We start from the raw sequence: 20,224 nt of genomic DNA on the forward strand, positions 1-20,224 counted from the left end.
TCACCAAAGACTGCCTGCAGCTTGTTGTCTTGTTGCGCCACTGATCTCATGTGGACTGACCAGTTCTGCTGATTACTGCTCATGCACGTCTTCCTTCCTTCCCCCACTGCCCTTCCTCCACGCGGTGAAACAACAAATCCCCTTTTCTGCTCACTATTGAGTCAACCAACGTCACTACAGCTAGTCTCTGGAGGTGGGGTCTCCCTTTCAGAACCGGAGAGGAGCCAAACACACATTTTTCAGACAAGAACCACCTGTTAAGATCCAGACGAGACAAAAAAGGGATATTTAAAAGCTCTAAACGGAGGACGGAGGAGGAGAAGGGTTAGTGCTAGCTTTCACGTGTCCATGACTGCACACAAGGGTCAAAGCTTTGAACCTGTCAGGTATTCGGTCAGATATCAGATGCCATTCGAATTTCTTTCTTGCACAAATGTCTCACAGAGATACTAATAATAACCTTTATTTTATATAGCGCCTTTAAAAGTAGCATCTCAAGGCGCTTTACATGCATATAAAAATATGAAGTTAAAATATACACACAACAGTACAGGCAGTAAACAACTAACCAAACAATACAAAGCAATCACATAAAAGCGACCCTAAAAAAGTAAGATTTAAAAACACTATGGGATTCTGTATTCCTAATCTCAGAGGGCAGAGAATTCCACAATTTAGGAGCCAAAGAAGAGAAAGCCTGATCACCCATGGCGCTTCACCGATGGTGAATTTAACAGTATAAACTCCGGATGAGAATTTATTCTAGTTTTTTAAGGTCTAAGCGTGCAGCCCCCAAACCGCTGTGTCAAAATAAGACCAAGCGTGAGTAAATAAGGGCAAGGCTTCATAGAAACTGAGGCGGTGCCTCACCGGAAATAAGAGAAAGACCAACAAACAGAGAGCTTAGTGAGACCAAACAGCGTGAGTATGAAGCGTTGGTTTAATGTCTTATAAATCCCGGTCTCTTTTCCTGTTTCCGTTTGATAAACTTTGTATCATTGAAGCAGATTGTGAGTCTGCTGGAGTGTGCAATCCAGTCCAGTGCTTGAGGGCAGCCAGTCAAGTGTGCACTATTGTGTGCGGCTGAAAAAAGAAAAAAAAAGAAAGAGAGCAAAAAAAGGAGGGGGAAGAAAAGAAACTCGGTCCCTTTGTGTGGAGAGGACCCAGCAGGAAAGCGATTTTGCAATTACTTCAGCTTGCCGGCAAAGCAAGCTTGGTTGCTCTGAGCTGCACACAGTTGCACGCTGGACCGTCTCGCCCTGCTCACTGCCTCCACGACCGTCTGGACACGCTTCGAGAGCCGACAGCCACGCAGGGCTTCTGCCCCGATGATGAAAGCAGACGTCAGACTGGCCCATGAATATTGATGCGGAGGGAGTCTGCTTCACAGACGGAACAGAAGGAAGCAAGATGGCTGCCCTTTAGGATTTGTTTAAGAGGAGATCTAGACGGTTTGTTGGAATTCTACAAGCTGGAAGGACGCAGAGCAAGGTGAGAGAGCTTTCCCGTCCTTGCCCTTTTTCCTCTGGCCCCGGGGTCTCTTTAATGGCTTCCAGCTCTGTGCTCTCCTGTTTAAAACCGTGAGCTGACATAATAATGAAAGGATATTAGATAAAGCTTCACCAACATGGCTGACGTTTTCTGTCTCTCTTCCTCCCTCCCCTCTCTCTGTCTCTGTTTTGACAGAATCTGTTTCAAACATTTAAATCTCATATGTCTTTATTATTCATTTCTTATCTAAGATGTCGTGCAGTGGACGCTTTAGGAATGCGTCTGCTCTGAAAAGTGGTGATCTTTGTGCGGCTGTTGGCTAATTCTGCTTCAGCCACTATTTCACAATGCAGGACTAAACAGTCACACGGCGAACAAAATTATCTTATCTCTTCAGGGTCTACCGGCCTTGTTGGACATCTGTATGTAGATACAAGAAAGAGGTGTTTTAGAGAGCTTTATTAAATATTTATTCCAAAAAGACAAAAAAATAAAAAAATATTTATTTTATGCAATTGTGACAAGGAATGCTATTTTCTTTTAATCTGACAAAATACTTTTTGGTACAATTCTCGTTTATTTGATGCATGCTTTGAAGCAGTCGAGCTCCTTGCTTTCACTGCATTGATCAGTGAGTGACAAGCAGACACAAAGAGAGAAAAAAAAAACAGGAGAGCGTAGTGGTGGAAGCCCACAAGGTCAGAGGCTTTAAAAGAACTGAAACCCAACCCCGGATCACCATTAGCCGAGGGCCAGCGGAGAAAGGGATTTTAATCTTGTTGGACTTCAATAGGATTTCCATTGTTTATTTGTACACAAGATCTGAATTGTGTTTTTAAGTCTACATTTTATGCTCACCGTGTTTATTTTTTCAATTAGACAACATTAGTTCTCTGTAAACCACTCAATAGTACAAAGAACAGATTAGTGGCCGTGCTGAATTTTATTTCTGTTCCATTAAGATATCATGCACAGCTCTCAGTCTATGGTGTCTTATAGAGGACAGGAACATGTTTGCATGTGTTTGACATTAAGCCACAGGCTTTTGAGATTCCAGACTGAGCAAAGAAACAGTCGAATGCTTGACCGTTGTACTGAGAAAGTCAACATGTTGCTGGAAATAACCATGTTTCAGATGCATTTTGATGTCATTGTTGCTTCTGACACACAGCAATGAAACACATTAACTGTTACAAAAGGCTACTCTTTTATCTGCACTAATGATTTGCAAATGCCACCTTTGTTTCACTGATTTTAACAGCCCTGTTAGGATTTGCATCATAATTGGCTGCTGGAATAACACAGATAGAAGTCCAGTGCCCTTATGTTGTGTATTTAGCTTGTGTATTCCAGCATTCTGTGTAGATGTGTGGGAGTTAGCTCATGCCTGCGAGGGGATTCTTTATGGAGTGTCGTCAATCAGTGTGATAGAGAGGTGGTGCGAATGTAATGCTAATGTAACCACAGTGAAGGGATCTGGAGAGAGACACGTGCCGTCACATCTTAAAGCTTCAGCTCCAACTGTACGCTTTGAACAAATAATGCTTTGGAGCTAGAAGTTGAGATACAGTATACATCAGTCACTCCACATATTCTACTTTAATATAATCGTAACTGTTGCATGTCCATGACATGGTTTAAACTTTCCATGACTTAACTTATCTGGACTGGAAGTACAAGCAGACCCTTCTCTCTGATAAAAGTGTCTGGTGCAAAACAATAATAAACTTCTCTTCAATGACATGTAGATGTTCTTTGCATGATAAGAAGACTCTTTGTGTGGGGGGAACCCCCTTTTTTTAAAAAGTAAACATTTGTGTTTTATTCATCTTTTTTGTTTTTCTTTGTGATTTGTCTTCATCATATTTTTTTTTGCTCTGGTTTGGTGTTTAAAAATCACAATTCAGGACAGTTTCTCCCAATTGCCTCTATTTGCAATGAAATAATGGGATTTTCATTTTAGGTATTCACTGCATTTTTATTTGTAGGGCTTATTAAAAATAGCATGTGTGCTGTATATCAGTTGGCCTGAAAACGTTTTCCAGCCTGCATAGTCAGCTTATAGCTTGTGCGGCATTTGATTCAGGAATATTTAAAGCACTTTTTGTGTGAATCGTCACAGTAGCTCTGATTGCTGGGATTATTATGAGACCATATACACTTTTGTCTCATCCTTCAGAGGATGTTCGCTTTTCTGAAGAGAATTTCAAGGTGTTGGAACACGCATGGCTGTCAAGGTTTAAATCTCAGGCGCGAATTGAAGCGCACATGCTCGCTCTGTTTACAAACACGAACTCAGAAGCCAGTCACAGAAGTGCACTCAACAGCGGCCAAAGAGGTCACTGGAAAGCCAGGTCATTTGTATTCAGAAGACTTAAACTCGTGGCTTGCATAGTTTCTGCCACTTTTAGTTCTCTGAAAACTACAAATGTCTTGCGGTTACAGAACTTGGCTGAACATATTTAAAAAGCTCAGTGAATCACTAAAAAAAGATTTTTCATGACTAATAAAATAAAGCCAAGTAGTACGGATTGGTATTGTACTTCTGACAAACTTAATCGTTCATTTCCTCTTAGTGATGATGCATTTTTCAAAAGTTTTCAAAAGGTTGTCTCTGCAGTTCCAGCTGTGTGGATTCAAAGAAAATCTGTTTGCGTAGAATGGTGTTTCATAACAGAAATGCTTGACGGTTTTCCCCCTTCAGAATCAAGATTTAGAAGAAAAAATTAAAAGTGTGTCAGGCTAATAAGAGTCACACGCACATTCTAATTTCGAAAAACGGTGACGTCAGTTTGGGGTTAAGGGGGATTTTGTATTAGAATCGATCAGAAAGAAGTCTACCAAGAAGCGGTTTGTTGCATGTGTCTGTGAAATCGTGTGTGAGTGTGTGTCACACTTTTAATACCAGCACACACACTAATCACAACCAGGCTGCTCACGAGTCCAGCAGCCTCAGGGCATCAGGAATCTTCTCACAACACTTCACACCAGTATTTTCGGCGAAGTGAAGAGGAGGGAAAGGAGTGTGTGAATCACATGTATAGTCAGTGGCTGGCAAGGCAGAAGCCACCTTGTTGACAGCAGATTTATCAGAGACAGCTGGAACTCAATGTCATTCAAGACTGTAAACTCCGTGACATTTCAAGAGGTTAAAGATTATCAGGGGTCAATCTGAAATTTGGGTCAGATAGAGGGTGTCTCAGAGTAGTGCGGTATTTTCATGTGGTTTTTGAGTCAGAGACCTTGTTTGTTTGTTGTAAGTCACTTATGTTTTGTAAATAATAAATGGGAAGATATTACAAGCCAACATGAAACATAAAATGCATGCTCTGTCAGGAGATTCAAAGTGTTGGGTAGAATTTGTTCCTGGATAAATTAAATAATGATAATGTATGTATTTGTCGCTGTGGATTTACAAAGAACTGTGCTTTGCAATGGTACAAAAAGAAAACATTGGGATGCATCAAGATGCACATGACAAAAATGCAATCATCAGTTTAATGTTTTAATAAAATGATTGCATCTGTAGTATCTTCTCCTAACGTCACTGTAGTGACATGAACCATTTAAACACTGACATAGTGACGTTCTCACTTCAGTTCGGATGATTCTGTTAAAGCTTCTGCAGTATTTGAATATTATAGACACAAAACAGAGAAGTGTGTTTAAAGCTGCATTACGCAACTTTTGGGGGGGTTAAAAATTATCCAAAATCAAGTATTGAGCAAGTACATTACCAACAGTGTTCAAAACGATCTCCTTACCTTCAATTCACAACAGGAAGTGTGTAAAAATGTAGAGTCTTAAACGGTGCATGATGGCAATGAAACTAAGTGTAATGTAAGTGAGTGAAATTAGATTGCATTGCAGTTTTAAATATGCATCTGATTAAAGATACGTGGGATTACTGTACTTACAAATGATTTGTATTTCAAAGAGAACGAGTTCTAAGTGACAGTAACTTACTTTTTGAGGTTAAAAGAACGATTTCTTGCGATGACATTTGCATGGTATGACAATTAGAGATTAGACTGTACAGAAATTGAAATCTACAGACAACGCTAATACACACTAAATACAGTCACGTAATGTTGTTAACATTAACAATTTAAGAAAAAGAATAACAGTAATAATTTGCATGGTTTGACGTGATCTGAGCTTACTTTTGCGATCGTTAGATTAAATTGCTAGCACAATTTATTGTAAAACTTTTAAAAAAAAAAGTTGGTCAGAACTAATCTGACAGATATGTTACTTGTTCAGATGATTGAAGATTTTCCGGTGAAACACAGTGGGACGTTTTATTAATGAAATCTTTAAACAATGTGGAGTTAATTCCGTACATATGGCAAGCTCAAAAATCTTATCTATAACATTAAGAAGCTTTATTATTTTATTATTTATTTAATTTCTTTATTCTTGGCCTTGCCACAAGTCCATGTTTTGTAACTCTGAGCACATTTCCTTCACAGCAAAAAGCCCCCGTCCAGATATAAGAGCTGCATTTAAAGTGATGGCTATTGCTTCTCAGCTTGATGTCACGGTAGTAAATAAAACTCTGTCACATACCCATAAAAGAGAGCCGATCACACCAGAATCAGTGTGCTCAGCACATGTGTTCACTCGCTTGCATTTTCTGTCCCTCTCTATCTGTGTCATTCATGCTCAGTTAATGTTTAGAGCAGATGGCCATGCAGCACCAATATAATGATCACCATGGTTACCACGCTCTCTGAAAGAAATCTGCTTTGCACTGAGCACAGTTCATCAAACGAGTCAGATTGACTGCGGCAGACAAAAAGAATCGGGGAGGGGTAGTAGTACAAGGAGACGGAGAGGAGTCGAGAGGAATGTTTATTAGAAATATATTTTGGAAGATTATTTGGGGGTAGGGAGGTTGTTGTATGGCATACTATGCTTAGTTACATATTAATTACACTGTAGTAATCTATGTATATGTATTTTCTGACAGTGTTTGACTCTGGGTCAGTAGGTTCAGTCTGCTATGTTACACTGTTTAGTCACACAAGCTGTGCTGAGTATTTATCATGCACTCGTGTAGATGTGATCGTTTTATTATCAGCCCGTAGTTGGGCGGGGATTAAAGATGGGACTAACTTCATAAATCACTGCTAATGATTTATAAGTGATCACATTTGTGCACCATTACAGATGATGGGGAGAATATCACAAACATATAAATATATAATTTCTGAATTCAAAAAATGTAAAACCCTGGCACTGATTACTGCTTAGTAGAATCTACAGCAACACACCGTCAGAACTGACCTCATTGTAAGAAATGTTTCTGTTATTATGACACTGCTGTTTCACATGCAATGTCAGCTTGATTATTATGACTTTTCAACTAGATTTTATTTGCCATAATCAAAGTGCAATGAACTTATCACTGCAGGTTGTCAGTTTAAAAACAAACAAACTAAAAACTAACAAAAATATCTGCCAATGGGGCAAAATAATCCTGTTTTGTCTTTGAATTTAGATTATTTTTCTTCCCCTATTGGCAGATATTTTTTTCTTGTTGTAAGCAAAAAATGTTGATACATAAGTCATTTTTCATGTTAATGTAAATGCATATTGATATTTAGATGAGATTTTTTTTTTTTTTTTTTTTTTTGCAGTGTTAAGCTTGTATATAATAGCTAATGCAATATAATCATTGATCATATCAATGCAGGTCATGCAAAGGACATTTGGAGCGAACGAGAGCACAAAGACTTGATTGCACACTGTTACAGCAGAGCCACATCTGCCTTATATTAGTAACAAAGGACAATGGGTCCAACGCACACCCGACTCTTCAGAGGGGACCTACTGTAGCTGTGGTGAAATTACAAACAGAAGTGTGTATCTGCCCAGCTTTTAAAGTAATCTACCTCTCTTCAAATCCTCTCCCACAAAGAGGATTTGAAATGTCATTGAGGATGAACAAAGAGTGTGCAGAGAAGGAAAAACGCAGCAACTTTAAAAGCATACAGCGACTTCTACTATTTTTTGTTTTGTTTCTACTCCTTTGTTCTTAAGAAGATCTAAATCAGAACGTGATACAAAAATATTACAAAACAAGTCTCACCGTGCTCTTCCAAACGTCTCATACCTTCCCAAAGTACACATGCTGACTCTCTAAAAATACCCGTTCATTTCAAAGAGCTTCATTCCTCTTTGTTTCCATTCTTATGCTTATGTCTTCTGGCCTCTTATTGAAAATGAAAGTCATGGGTGTCAGTGAGCTATTAAAGCTAGGCGGTGGTGTTCAGAGCCCAAGCTAGAAAAGTTTTTAGAAAATTTTCCTGAGTCATATAGTGCTGATGTATTGAATGGAGTGACACACACACCCACACACACACACGCACACATTCCAATGGCAGCGTGACACTTGAAAAGGAAAGATACACTGGTCCTGATTATTTTAACTGGCTTGTTTCTTTTGTTACTCTTTATAGCAACTAGGAAAAAATACTTTTAAGTCAAAGTTGTAAATAAATGCAGACAAAAGTAGACTGTGGAAGCTGACATTCTTGTTAAGCTGGTTTACTTCTCTGTATGTCAGGGGAAAATAAGGCATGGTTAAGGCTCAAAGGAGAAGCCTGCATGCGTGACATTTAAAGCACACTTGCACATGAGCTGTATGATCAAATTACAGTGGGAGGAACCAGAGGATGAGGTTTCACTCAAGAGTCAAACACCAGCAGCAGTGCGTTTCCTAAAGCTAACATGATGTGATCTATTTCAGTACTGGGGGGAAAAAATCCACACATATCCAACTGAATTGGTTTTTAGGTTTGTACTTGTATTTTGGACCCTCTGACTGTTTATCAGAAGCTATGACTGAAACCCAAATAGCACAAATAAGCCTTTTATCATGACGTATAGAAACACAGACAACTTATTTAACACTTAACCCTAGCGCTAAACCAAACCCCAACCTCAAACCATTTTCAAAGTAAAATTATAATCCCAAAAATGATTCACTAGTTCAATGACTCCATTGTTAGTGTGTGAACCATGAAAGACATAGAAAATGTCACTTCCCCATTGACCAACTGTATATTTCGACAGCAACCCTGAGGCTAAGAAACTGTTAAATCACTTAATAAATACCACTGCTGTAGTAGCTGTGCGCTTTCCTTGGTTGTGTTGGTTTAGCAACTAAAGCACTGATCAGTTGTACACATTTATTCATTAAAGTGGGAGATCACAATAGTTGAGAGATCATTTTTAATAGACAGAGAGAGAATGAGGATTTGAAAAGAAGAAAACTAAAAAAACAGGACAGACAACAAACTGAATTCAAAGCCACTCCTAGTTGTCAAGAGACGAGATAAAGACTGGTTTAAATGGTCTGTTTTATGTTTTTATGTTATATAAAGCACTGGATTGTCTACATAAGTTCTTATAAAACATCACATTTAAACAAACAAGATTATATGTATAGACACAGCCAATTGAAACCCATTGTCTAAAAGTTTAGAGCATATATAGACAGATCTCAGCTGGGATCTCGTGCTTTGTCATTCCTGCTCAGAGAGGTTTTATGTGCTGTTTCCAGCGTGGGTTTATCCAACTGTGTCTCAGCTGTCGGGAAAACCTGAAGTGGCTCCGGAATGGATCCATATTCAACTTTCATGCAGCACACATACAGGCTCCAAACCAATCACAATCCTCAACTGTGATTCACTGACTACCCTGTTAGATACAGTTAGGGACACAGCTAGTTATATACATTTTAAATATGAACATTTTGTAAATAAACCCAATCCGGCATATGTAAATATAAGGGTAGATTGGCCTTTATTAAACAAAAAAACAAAAGTTAGTAAAATGTACATTATTATGGTAACACTTTACAATGAGGTTCATTAGTTAACATTAGTTTAGTTAAGCATGAACAATATTTTTACAGCATTTATTAATCTTAGCTAATGTTAATTTCAACATTATTAATGCATTATTACGTTATGCTTGTTAACATTAGTTAATGCACTGTGAACTAACATGAACTAACAATGAATAACTGTATTTTTATTAACTAACATTAACAAAGATTAATAAACACTGTAATAAATGTATTGATCATGGTTCATTCATGTTAGTTAAAACATTAACATTAAGGGAACCTTATTGTGAAGTGTTTCCATTATTATTAATCTGTCTTGCTCTTATCGCTTCTCGTGCCAATGGTGGCTCTCATAAAAAGAACCAATTTAAAGGCCCAACAGACCAGTAGTTATTTCATTTCAAAGTTGTTTTTCTTCCACCATTCTAGACTCAAACACATGGAAGACATTCCATGAAAAATCTGTTTCATATTAGACATCCTGTATGCCAGTTCTTACTGTATGGCTCTGTCGATTTGGTTGCAAGCAATATATCTATACAATTCTATTTTCTACAATATTTTGACATTTCTAGTTCAATTATTCATAGAATGTGTAGTGAAATAGATAGCTTTTTGGAAACTACTGCAAAGGTCATGAATAAAATAAAAACTGGTGTAATATACTTACAATGGTGCAATTACACCAAAAGACACCAGGACAAATCCAGGACTTAGTTTTTTTAGCAAAGAGAAAAAAACAAGTCATTGGTATATGCAACCCTTGTCTGGAGCCTTCTCAGATTTGACTGTACAGGAAAATGCTAAGCATGCAAAGAATGACGCTTTCATTTTTTTTTTAGAAGTTCTCTGGTGAGCATGTCTATTTTGAGACGAGGTTAATTTTTCACAACAGCAGAGTCTGACTTGAGGGGGAAAACAACATTTAGAATTTTGTTATTTCTTACAGCTTTTCTCAGCACCTTTCAACTGAATTCAGCATCAAACAATGTTTTCGATAACATATCTTGAATAGATCAGTCCCCCAGTACACCCAGCACCCCCCCACCCAACCCCCCAGAAAAATTCTGCTAACTTAATATATGTGTTTTTACTATTGGTATTTTTCCATGTCTTCCACATAGGACGCAAAGAGGGCAGCCTTGTGAATGGACCCAGAGCAGACCAGATGGAAACAGAAAAGACCAGCCATGAGACGGAAAAAAGTCTGATACTTTCACAAATCAGTGGCACTCAGCAGACAGACCCTCTTCTCACCAAGCACCAGAATGGAGATCATTCTCAGCAGTTCAATGGGGACACTAACTGGAGCCATTTCAATCCCAGCACAGTAGTCTACCCAATGAAACGCCAACATGAGAATTGTTCTGGACCTGATAGTATGCAGGGGATATGTGATCAAAGCATGTATGAGATGAATGGACAGATGAAACACGATCTTAGTGAACAGACATTTTTAGATTTTCACCAGCCTAAAAAATTCTGCACTGATTCAGAGGTGAATGGAAATGAGAACCTGAGGCTTTGGGATAAAAGAGATGCAGGAATGGAGAACCGATTAGATGGATTCCCTAAGCACAATAAGCCAGGGGATTTTGAGATAAAACATAGTAAAAGAAACTGTAACTTTCCCAATGGGGATTTATTCTCACTGTCAAGGAACAAGCAAGTTCCAATGCCCAATGGTGCTACAACAAACCCACCCTCGGTAAAAGGTACAACTGGTGACCTCTTAGAGAAAACTTTATCTCAGTATTACCCAGAGCATGTGTCCATTGCACCTCAAACCAACTCATCTCAAGAAGATCAGGTCACCAGCAACCTGCCTGAGCAGGGAACTCCTTCACCTTCATTTACCTCAGGTTTTCCTATTTCACCCCAAACATCTGCCTCCGAGCCACTTGCCAAGGCACCCCCAGAAGAACAAGGCAGCAATGGCTACAACCCAGAATTTAGAGTAAATGGATACTCCAGTTTTGTAGCCGAGCAAAAGGAGCCTGCTTATCCTCTCTCTGACCTCCCAGATATGGGAAAAAAATCCTTAGAGTCCACTGTGCCATCACATACAGGCATTAATGGTTGCTCGCAGATTCAAAAAGATAGCGTAGGCTTTCCGAATGACTCTGAGAATTTAAGAAAGTCCAGCCAAGATTTTAGTCGTGAATCTTTTATATTGCCCCCAGGAGCAACCTCACAGAACACTCAGGCAGGTCAGCAGAACCTACAGATTAAGGTGCTACAGAAACAACCGCTTGATGAAAGCCTCCATGATTTTTCTTTGCCTCAACAACAGACTCTTGAGCCACAAATTGAGCCTAAACCTGGTCAGGATAAGACATCAAAGAGCACAGATCGCTCATCCCAGATGGAATGGATAGATTTAAACTCAGCTTCAGCACCTCAGCCATCTACTGACCACCCCCAGATGTGGGATTTTTTCCTTCCACGGACCCAGATGCAGCATACAGTCACACAGAGCCAAAATCACTGTACAAATCCTCCGTCACTGTCCTCAAACAACTTTCACTCTCAAAATTTCAATAATCGCAGTTGTCCCTCATATGAAAATAAGGCACAAGATGGTTACAAAAACTCCCTACCTCCTACACAGTTCCCCCACAACTCTGCCCCTGAATGTCAACAGAACGATTCTGGCATGCATAGTTACATGCAATTTAACAAACACATGTCCCAGCAATCATGCAAAAATGATCAAGACCAGATTCAATCCCCGAGCTTCCTCTCTCAGCCACCACCTGCTGAGCCTCACCAGCAGGCCACCAGCACATTTCCCCATCAGCTCCCTCAGGACAGGCAGAATATGCAAGCAGCTCCACAATCACAAGATGTTTCCAACAGCCAGGTAGATGCACCACTCTTGAAAAGGCTTAAAACAGAGGGTTGCCTTTATTCAGAATCCCAGAAGATATCTCTAGGTATAGAAACACCAGCACAAACACAGTCTAGTCCAACTATAAAAGAAAACTCTACATTTCCAGACTCATCTAAGTCAAATGTACAATCCCTGTCTAAAGAAGCAGAAGCTCTAACCGAAAGGAAACTTGTGCAGAACATACAGTACTCGCAGAACACCAGTAGACAGCAACCTCTCCAACACAGGGTACGCAATCATTTGGAATTCCCCCAGTCTCCGATTTCTCAATCACATCTGTCACAAGTTTCAAATGGTCTTCAGATACCTGATCAAACATTTACCAAAGCTGAATTCCAAGAACCGGAATTCCAGAGGGAGTCTCTCCCAAGCCAAGGTCCTCAAGGAGATTTGCAGAGGCACGCAGTCTTGCGAATGCACCTTCTGCAGAGGCAGGAGCAGCAAAGCCCCAGCAACTTCAGACCAATGATGCCGGCCATAAAAAGTGAAAACTCAGCTCAATTCCCACCCATAGAAGTGCAGCAGCAAAATCAAGACAAAACCAAAGTCCTGCCAGTGGTAGTAAAGCAGGAGCATCCTTCTCCGTCCTGTAAACAAAGCCAGCAGAGGAGTATTCTAGCTACCATGGAGCAGCAGTTAAAACAGTATCCCCTCTCATCTGTGTTTGAAAGAAAGTCTTTGGTCATAAGGTCACCCAATAAGGTGAAGGTGGAGATGGCTGGGGCTGTGACTGTGCTCTCAACCAGTGCTGAGGGGAATGTCAAGGAACAGTGCAAACCACAAAACTTCACCCCACCCAAAAGGATTGAACCTGGGTTACAAAGCTTTCTGGAGTCGCCCATGAAGCTGCTTGACACACCAATAAAAAACTTGCTAGATACACCTTTGAAGACACAGTATGATATTCCGTCTTGTCATTGTGTTGGTAAGAGGTTTCATACAGCTACTTTTAGCCTAGTTTATATAAAAAAATGCTTTGTTTATATACATTAGAACTGCACATCTGTCAAACCTCTTAAGAGAACATCTTCGGTCATGATGTTAATAGTTTAATATCTTAGCAATATTTTGTTGTTGTTAATGACATTAAATCGCATTATTAGTTATACTTCGACTCCAAAATACACACCATTCTCATATTCTTTTAATCTACAGAGCAAATCAGTGAAAGGGATGAAGGCCCATATTATACTCACTTGGGATCAGCACCAAATGTTGCAGGCATCCGCAAAGTGATGGAGGAAAGGTGTGATATCATGAACTCCACTCTTGCAAAAAATTAATGCTCTATTTATATGTTGTACTATAATTACTATATTTGCCTTTGACAGATCTGGACTGACTGGAAGTGCCATTAGGATTGAAAAAGTTGTGTATACAGGCAGGGAAGGCAAGAGTGGGCAGGGCTGCCCCATTGCTAAATGGGTAAAGACAATTTATTTACAACCCTATATTCTCTTTTTTTTTTTTTGTGCACATGTATTGCCTCCTTTTGTCTGTTGCAGTTATTAAATATTAAAGTACACTTGTTGGTTTTCTTATCAACAGCGCCCTCTATGGAGAAAACAGTTACTTGACATGCCTCAAACTAATTTCTGTATGCTTTCTGAATATATGTGTACATGTGCATTATGTTGTATAGGTAATACGGAGGGCAAATGTAGATGAGAAACTCCTAGTCTTGGTACGAGAGCGGGTTGGTCACTCCTGTGAGGCATCCTGTATAGTAGTGGTCATCCTAGTTTGGGAAGGCATATCACTCAACCTGGCTGACCGTCTCTACACAGAACTCAGTGACACTCTAACAAAACATGGTGCCCTGACCAACCGAAGATGTGCTCTAAATGAGGAGTAAGGACAAATGCTTATTATTGCTTTTTCACAAATACAATGAACACTCACTGACCAAAACATATCATCATCTCAGAATGAATCCAAATTGAATGTCTTAGGTCTTTGTGTATCTAACCTCATTCTGCTTAACGTCAATAGCATAGTAATTTATAGTTATGTTAGTTATTTAATGGCTTAAACAAAATTCTAAGATATTCTAAGGCAAGGGTGCCCAATACTGTTCCTGGAGATTCCGAGTTCAGCTCCAACCTTGATCAAACACAACTGAACCAGCTAATTAGGATAATTACAGACAGGTTGGCGCAGGGTTAGAAATGAACTCTGCAGGTAGGTATCTCCAAGAACAGGACTGAGCAACCCTGTTCTGAGGTATGTTAACAATGCGTTATTCATCTTCAAAATGAGCATTCTGTAATTTCTGTCATTGTCCTTAGGAGAACATGTGCATGTCAGGGTTTTGAACCTGATGCCTGTGGAGCTTCTTTCTCATTTGGTTGCTCCTGGAGTATGTACTATAATGGCTGCAAATTTGCTAGGAGTAAAATCCCTCGAAAGTTCAAACTACTTGGGGATGATTCCAAGGAGGTAAGATGCTCACACACAAACACACCACTGAGACAACAAAGGGCATGCAAAATTGAAGATAACAAGAGATTTTTTTATTCACTTACAGGAAGAGAAACTGGAACAAAATCTACAGGGTCTTGCAACTTTCATTGCCCCGGTGTATAAAAAAATGGCACCTGATGCTTACGCCAATCAGGTATCCATTTGCACTCTCTGCTTCAGGTCTTATGCTACTACAAGAATATATAGTTGTTGTTGTTTTTTTAAGTTTCCAGAGATTTTCAAAGTGGAATAACAAGCTGCAGTAGTATCGTAATATTTGAAATAAGTAGTCACTGCAAAAGTGCATGTACTGTGGAGCATCTACGAAAGAAGGCATTTAGAAGTAATTTCTATATCTACCTATATTTGACAGGTGGAGCATGAACATAGAGCTCCTGATTGCCGTCTGGGTCTAAAAGATGGACGACCATTTTCTGGAGTGACAGCCTGCCTAGACTTTTGTGCCCACGCCCACAGAGACCTTCAAAACATGCACGGGGGCAGTACAGTGGTAAGAATTAAATGCTTACGGTAGAGTGCCCTAATAAGACTAATAAAAAGCATTCACCCAAACCATCAGATTTTTTACAAACTGATACATTCTAACATTGTAGGTGGAGAACTAAAGGTGGCTAGAACAAAGTAGAGAATACGATACTAAAATCCTCCCACTCTACTCCTGCTTAGGTTTGCACACTAACACGAGAGGACAATCGTGAGATTGGAAAAATTCCTGAGGATGAGCAGCTACATGTGCTTCCCTTATACAAGCCCTCATCCACTGATGAGTTTGGCAGTGCTGAGGCTCAGCTGGAGAAGACCAAGACTGGTGCTATTCAGGTGCTCAGTGCCTTTCGTAGACAGGTGCGTACGCTACCAGAGCCTGCCAAGTCTTGTCGGCAGAAGAAGCTGGATGCCAAGAGAGCTGCAGCTAACAAACCAAACAACCCCAATACACCCAATGCAAAAATGGACAACACCCACCAAGCAAAGCAGAAACAGGTCCCTTATGAGAACCCAGGGCAGAACACAACTCCAACAGGTACAGAAGCGAAGCTTCAAAAACCAATACACAAGTTTTCAAACTTTATCCAGTTGTAGAGCCAAGTAATGGAACAGATTACAAGTGTTTATCAGTATTACAACAATGAAAGTTTACATTTTGGTTAAATCCCATCATTTCTTCCAGGCCCAGGTAACATGAGAACAAATCTGGACTCCGTGCATCTCCCACATGCTCATGCTGCCCATCAGCCTCAGCATCAGCAAACTCAACCTAATCCATCTTACACTGTCCCGTCATTTACTAGATTCTCAAATGCATCAGGAACGTTCTCAAACACTTCTAAACCAGCAACCCCACATCCCCAATCCCCTTCTTCTGCCAGTCCTTATCCCTCTCCTTTACATGCACCAAACTCTTACATTAATGTGTCTAATGCACCCACCCCATATCCCAGGTCTCTTACGCCCAACCCTCTCTACAGTGGTTACCAATGCAATGGAGGACTCCCTGTGGACAACTACCACCCTTACTACTCTTCCAATCTAAAGCATCCAAATATGTATCATCCCCAAAGAAATTCACTGTACACTGAGCAGCAGTACAATGCACCTCAACAGTACGGGGTCAACTACCCACCACACTATGGAGAGCCTAGCTTGCCAGCCAATGGTTATGGCACCTGTAACATGAAACCTGGCATGCACTCTATGGGACATTACCCAGGTTATGGTGCTAACATGCCACCCAATGCCTTCTCCAGGCCTCCTTCAGCCCATCTACAATTGGACTATGCAGCTATCGGTAAAAACAGCCAGTTTGAATCTTACCCCAAACCTCATATGTCCCAGAATCCTCAGATGTTTACCCCAAATCTAAATACCTTAAGTATGCCAAGAAATAAAGATTTTGAGATAAACATGCATGGAGTAAATGGTATCTCTCAGGTGTTTCCTCCATTGGGTACTGAATGCTTCAACCCCAACCAACCTCAAGATTTGAGGCTTTCCAATGAAAATGCCCTTAACCCCATAGTCAAACAGGAACCGCTTACCCAGACTTCAGAGCAAAAAGAAAAGGAGGATGTGTGGTCTGACAGCGAGCACAACTTTCTTGACCCTGAAATTGGAGGTGTGGCAGTGGCACCTAGTCACGGGTCAATCATTATTGAGTGTGCTAAGCGGGAGCTCCATGCGACTACACCTCTCAAGAAGCCTGACCGCAACCATCCCACCCGCATCTCCTTAGTGTTTTACCAGCACAAGAACTTGAACGAGGCAAAACATGGACTGACTCTGTGGGAAGCAAAGATGGCAGAGAAGGCCCGAGAGAAAGAGGAGGACGCTGAGAAGAATGGTGCTGAAAACACGTCGAGCAAGAGCAGTGGAAAGAAGGTGAAACGAGAACATTCAGAACCTTCAGAGCCTCCATATAAGCAGTTCCTTCTCATGCTCACTGAGCGGTCAATGTCCTGCACTACCAATACATATGTGAGTACATCTCCCTATGCCTTTACCAAGGTGACTGGGCCTTACAATCATTTCCTGTGAAAACCTCCATAGGTCCAGAGCACTCACAAACACAATTATAAGAGTGGCATAAGAAAAATCAAATGGTGCTACAATATAGAGTTGCAGAACTCTGTGCCGCTGGCCAGATGACGTGTAATGCTTCCTCAGTCTGTATGAGGTTATTAACGACAGATATATTCAGTGTGCTACTGCATGGAAAGGCAGATCATTGGTGGGTTTTCATGCTCTTAAGACGTCAAACTTGACTGTTTGATCAATTGGAAATATTTATTTATTACTGAATTACTCTTATGATAACACACTGTCCTTCATCCATGGTGCTTACAGTCCGGCAAATCACTGGAACAGAATATTCATATTTGGTCACTTTTTTGGCTAATCACTTTTTACGGTGCTAGGGAGTGTTTTAAATGCAAATGTGTTTTCACATGACTTTCTTTAACAACACACACACACACAAAACACCTTGCATAATATTTGAAAGTAATACGCAGTTATTTTGATCGCGCAATTAAGAAAGCATTTAGCTTAGTGTTTTAGAAGCACTTTTTATAATAGTGAGGGCATCACTTTCCGCCCTCCGATCTGAAAGACAATTCATTACACCTCATCCATTTTGATTTCACGATGTGGAAAACAATAACCATGAACTCCATCATTTAACAGCCTTTTAAAGAATTTCTGTGGTGCTATCACAATTTCAGAAAGCCTTTATACTTACTGTATTGTGAGCCATTGAGGGTCAACTTTGTAACAGTAATGTTCTGATTCACAAAGGAAAAAGTGAAGTCTCAGAACACTGAATACTGATACTTGGAGTCAAGAAAAGCAATGGTCAACATTAGGTCCTCAAAGCATGCATCAAGGAACATATAACAGGGTTATCTTTACATCAATGTCACTGTTTCAAAGGCAGCTGGCTTGACTTGCTGTGGTGGTTTTTACATAATGCAACTTTAGCTGTATTAAAATGTTGAGATTTGTACAGTAAATTATTCGATTTTTTTCCCGAATGTATGCTTAGATAATAGTTTAGTAAAGAAGAGTACTATTTCTTTGGGTTTGAACTGATCTTATTTCAAGTGGTGCTACTTGACCTGCTATACATATAATGTGAGTATCTCTAAGGGTGTTGAGAAGGCTTATGAATGATGTAGAAAAACCTACTTATCGTATACCTCAGAACTAGTTTGGCAATAGAATTATAATACCAAGGTGTTTCTGTTTTTATGTTCCAAACATTCTGTAGCAAATATAACACACACCTTAAGGCCATCATTGATGCGAAGTTCATTTCTTACTTTCTTCACGCGTGAAAGTACTTGAACTTCAAGTTTCAATGGAATTGCAAAATCAGGGATATATCAGCTCATTTCTGTGCATAAACATCACTTGTGTTCACGTTATCCTCTCTAAATCAGGTCTGAGCCTTTGCATTTTAAATCCTTATAAATAAATTGTATATACACCACACACATTTCTAACTTTGTCTAATTAAAAGAATCCGAATCTGTGTAGTTGAAGCAGAATCCTGATTATCTTTTCAAGTAATAATTTGAACATTTTAACATGCACTGATTTAATTATTCAATAAGGGAAAGTGTCATGACAAAGCAATGCATCTGCTCTTTACTAAAAGGTTAGACCAAGTCAATTAAAATATTATATGCATTTAGTTGCATGTGCAGAGTTTGAGGCTAAATGTGTTTACAACCACTAAACATGGTATAGACTCTTACGCAACCCCTGTCCAATTAATTAAATTAGACATCTGATAAGTAATTGGTAATGAATTATATACAATTCCACTCTGACATAAAATAAAGCACTTCAGGTTTTTTTTCACACACAAAAAAAAATGTATGTACATTCAAAATAGGTAGATTATTGTAAGTTTTAAACAGATTATGCCACATTGTATATATCACATGCTTGCATTGCAGAAGTCTAAGTCTATGTTATGTACAAAGTGTATTTTACATGTTTGTTACCATCACTCCACACATATAATAATCAATGATTTTGCCCCTAAAATCTTTGTCTTGTTGGTATTCAGGTCACCTAAGTTTTTAATTAATTTATTTTTATTTTTTTTTGGAATACAACAGCAAAGATTAGTTTTTTGTTCTCTCTTAGAAATCACTTTGATGTTCTCACTAGTTACGAAAGAGGCTTCCCATGTCGTAGTTTGAAGTGAATGTTATATTTCAGTGTACAGGATCCAGCTTGAGTAGCAGGTTGTGTATGAAGCCAGAGAAAAGAGTGGTTAAAACTTAGTGAGTGACGAGAATAGCCATACTTGAAGATGCTTCGGAGTGTTTCTGAGTGGAGTCAACTTTACTTGAATGACTTTCTGACTTCTACTAACAAACTGGGGTGTACAACTTTTACATTAAGCTAGCTGTTTATGTACTCCGGTTGGTATTCTGCCATTAGACACTAACGGTTTAAATGTGCTGTTTTCTGCCCTTTTTTTCCTTCTCTTTTTTTGTATTGCTTCCCCTTTTCCCTTAAGGTTTGTATTGCTTAAAACTTTGAATTAATCATAGCTTTGAATACTGTAAGTATTGTAATGTACTGAAGAACTGAATGCAGTTTATTTGAAAGCTATTTGTTATGATTTGTTATCATTCCTAATATTGCTGAAATGTGGGTTTTTTAATAAAATGTATATTTATTTCAAGCATTTACTGTAAATTGTGCAATTTCTTTACTGAATAAATAGTTAAACATATAAAAAGATCTAATTTATCATTTGCAAATCATGTGATTACGAACAAAAGTATTCAACTCTTGGAAGTTTTCATGTTTTATTCCTTTATAACACTTTGATTTTATCATCATTTACATTTCATTATTTTTAAATCACTAACAGAAGCTAAGTTAAAAATCATTTTTACAATAACTGGCCATAAAAGTGCAATTTTAATACATTTAAAAGACCATTCTTTGATGCTTTGATAAAGTATTTAAGCTTTTTTTTA

General features: G+C 39.2%; 1 protein-coding gene and 1 long non-coding RNA gene across 2 annotated transcripts; one reads left to right on the forward strand and one right to left on the reverse strand.

The window, feature by feature from the left end:
- Nucleotides 1–642: 642 nt before the first annotated feature.
- On the forward strand, nt 643–18,280 carry LOC109052757 (methylcytosine dioxygenase TET2-like). Its single transcript, XM_042766492.1, has 10 exons — nt 643–1,491; nt 10,474–13,167; nt 13,398–13,488; nt 13,574–13,667; nt 13,885–14,093; nt 14,531–14,681; nt 14,770–14,859; nt 15,079–15,216; nt 15,393–15,747; nt 15,895–18,280. Exons 2-10 carry the CDS (start codon nt 10,518–10,520, stop codon nt 17,256–17,258), a joined length of 5,142 nt encoding a protein of 1,713 aa, XP_042622426.1. The 5' UTR covers nt 643–1,491; nt 10,474–10,517; the 3' UTR covers nt 17,259–18,280.
- Nucleotides 8,717–10,080, reverse strand: LOC122146724. The gene is made up of 2 exons (XR_006161245.1): nt 10,020–10,080; nt 8,717–9,198 (listed from the first exon to the last, which is right to left on the reverse strand). It is a non-coding gene; the product is annotated as an uncharacterized LOC122146724 (long non-coding RNA).
- Nucleotides 18,281–20,224: the final 1,944 nt, after the last annotated feature.

The sequence above is a fragment of the Cyprinus carpio genome, chromosome A1 (assembly GCF_018340385.1).
Source record: "Cyprinus carpio isolate SPL01 chromosome A1, ASM1834038v1, whole genome shotgun sequence".
NCBI lineage: Eukaryota > Metazoa > Chordata > Actinopteri > Cypriniformes > Cyprinidae > Cyprinus > Cyprinus carpio.

Bases quoted from the DNA above. Each gene is read 5' to 3' on its own strand.
- LOC109052757 (XM_042766492.1), top strand. From the start codon at position 10,518: ATGGAAACAGAAAAGACCAGCCATGAGACGGAAAAAAGTCTGATACTT. The intron at 13,668-13,884 runs GTAAAGACAATT...TATGTTGTATAG, and splicing joins GCTGCCCCATTGCTAAATGG to GTAATACGGAGGGCAAATGT. The intron at 14,860-15,078 runs GTATCCATTTGC...TATATTTGACAG, and splicing joins CTGATGCTTACGCCAATCAG to GTGGAGCATGAACATAGAGC.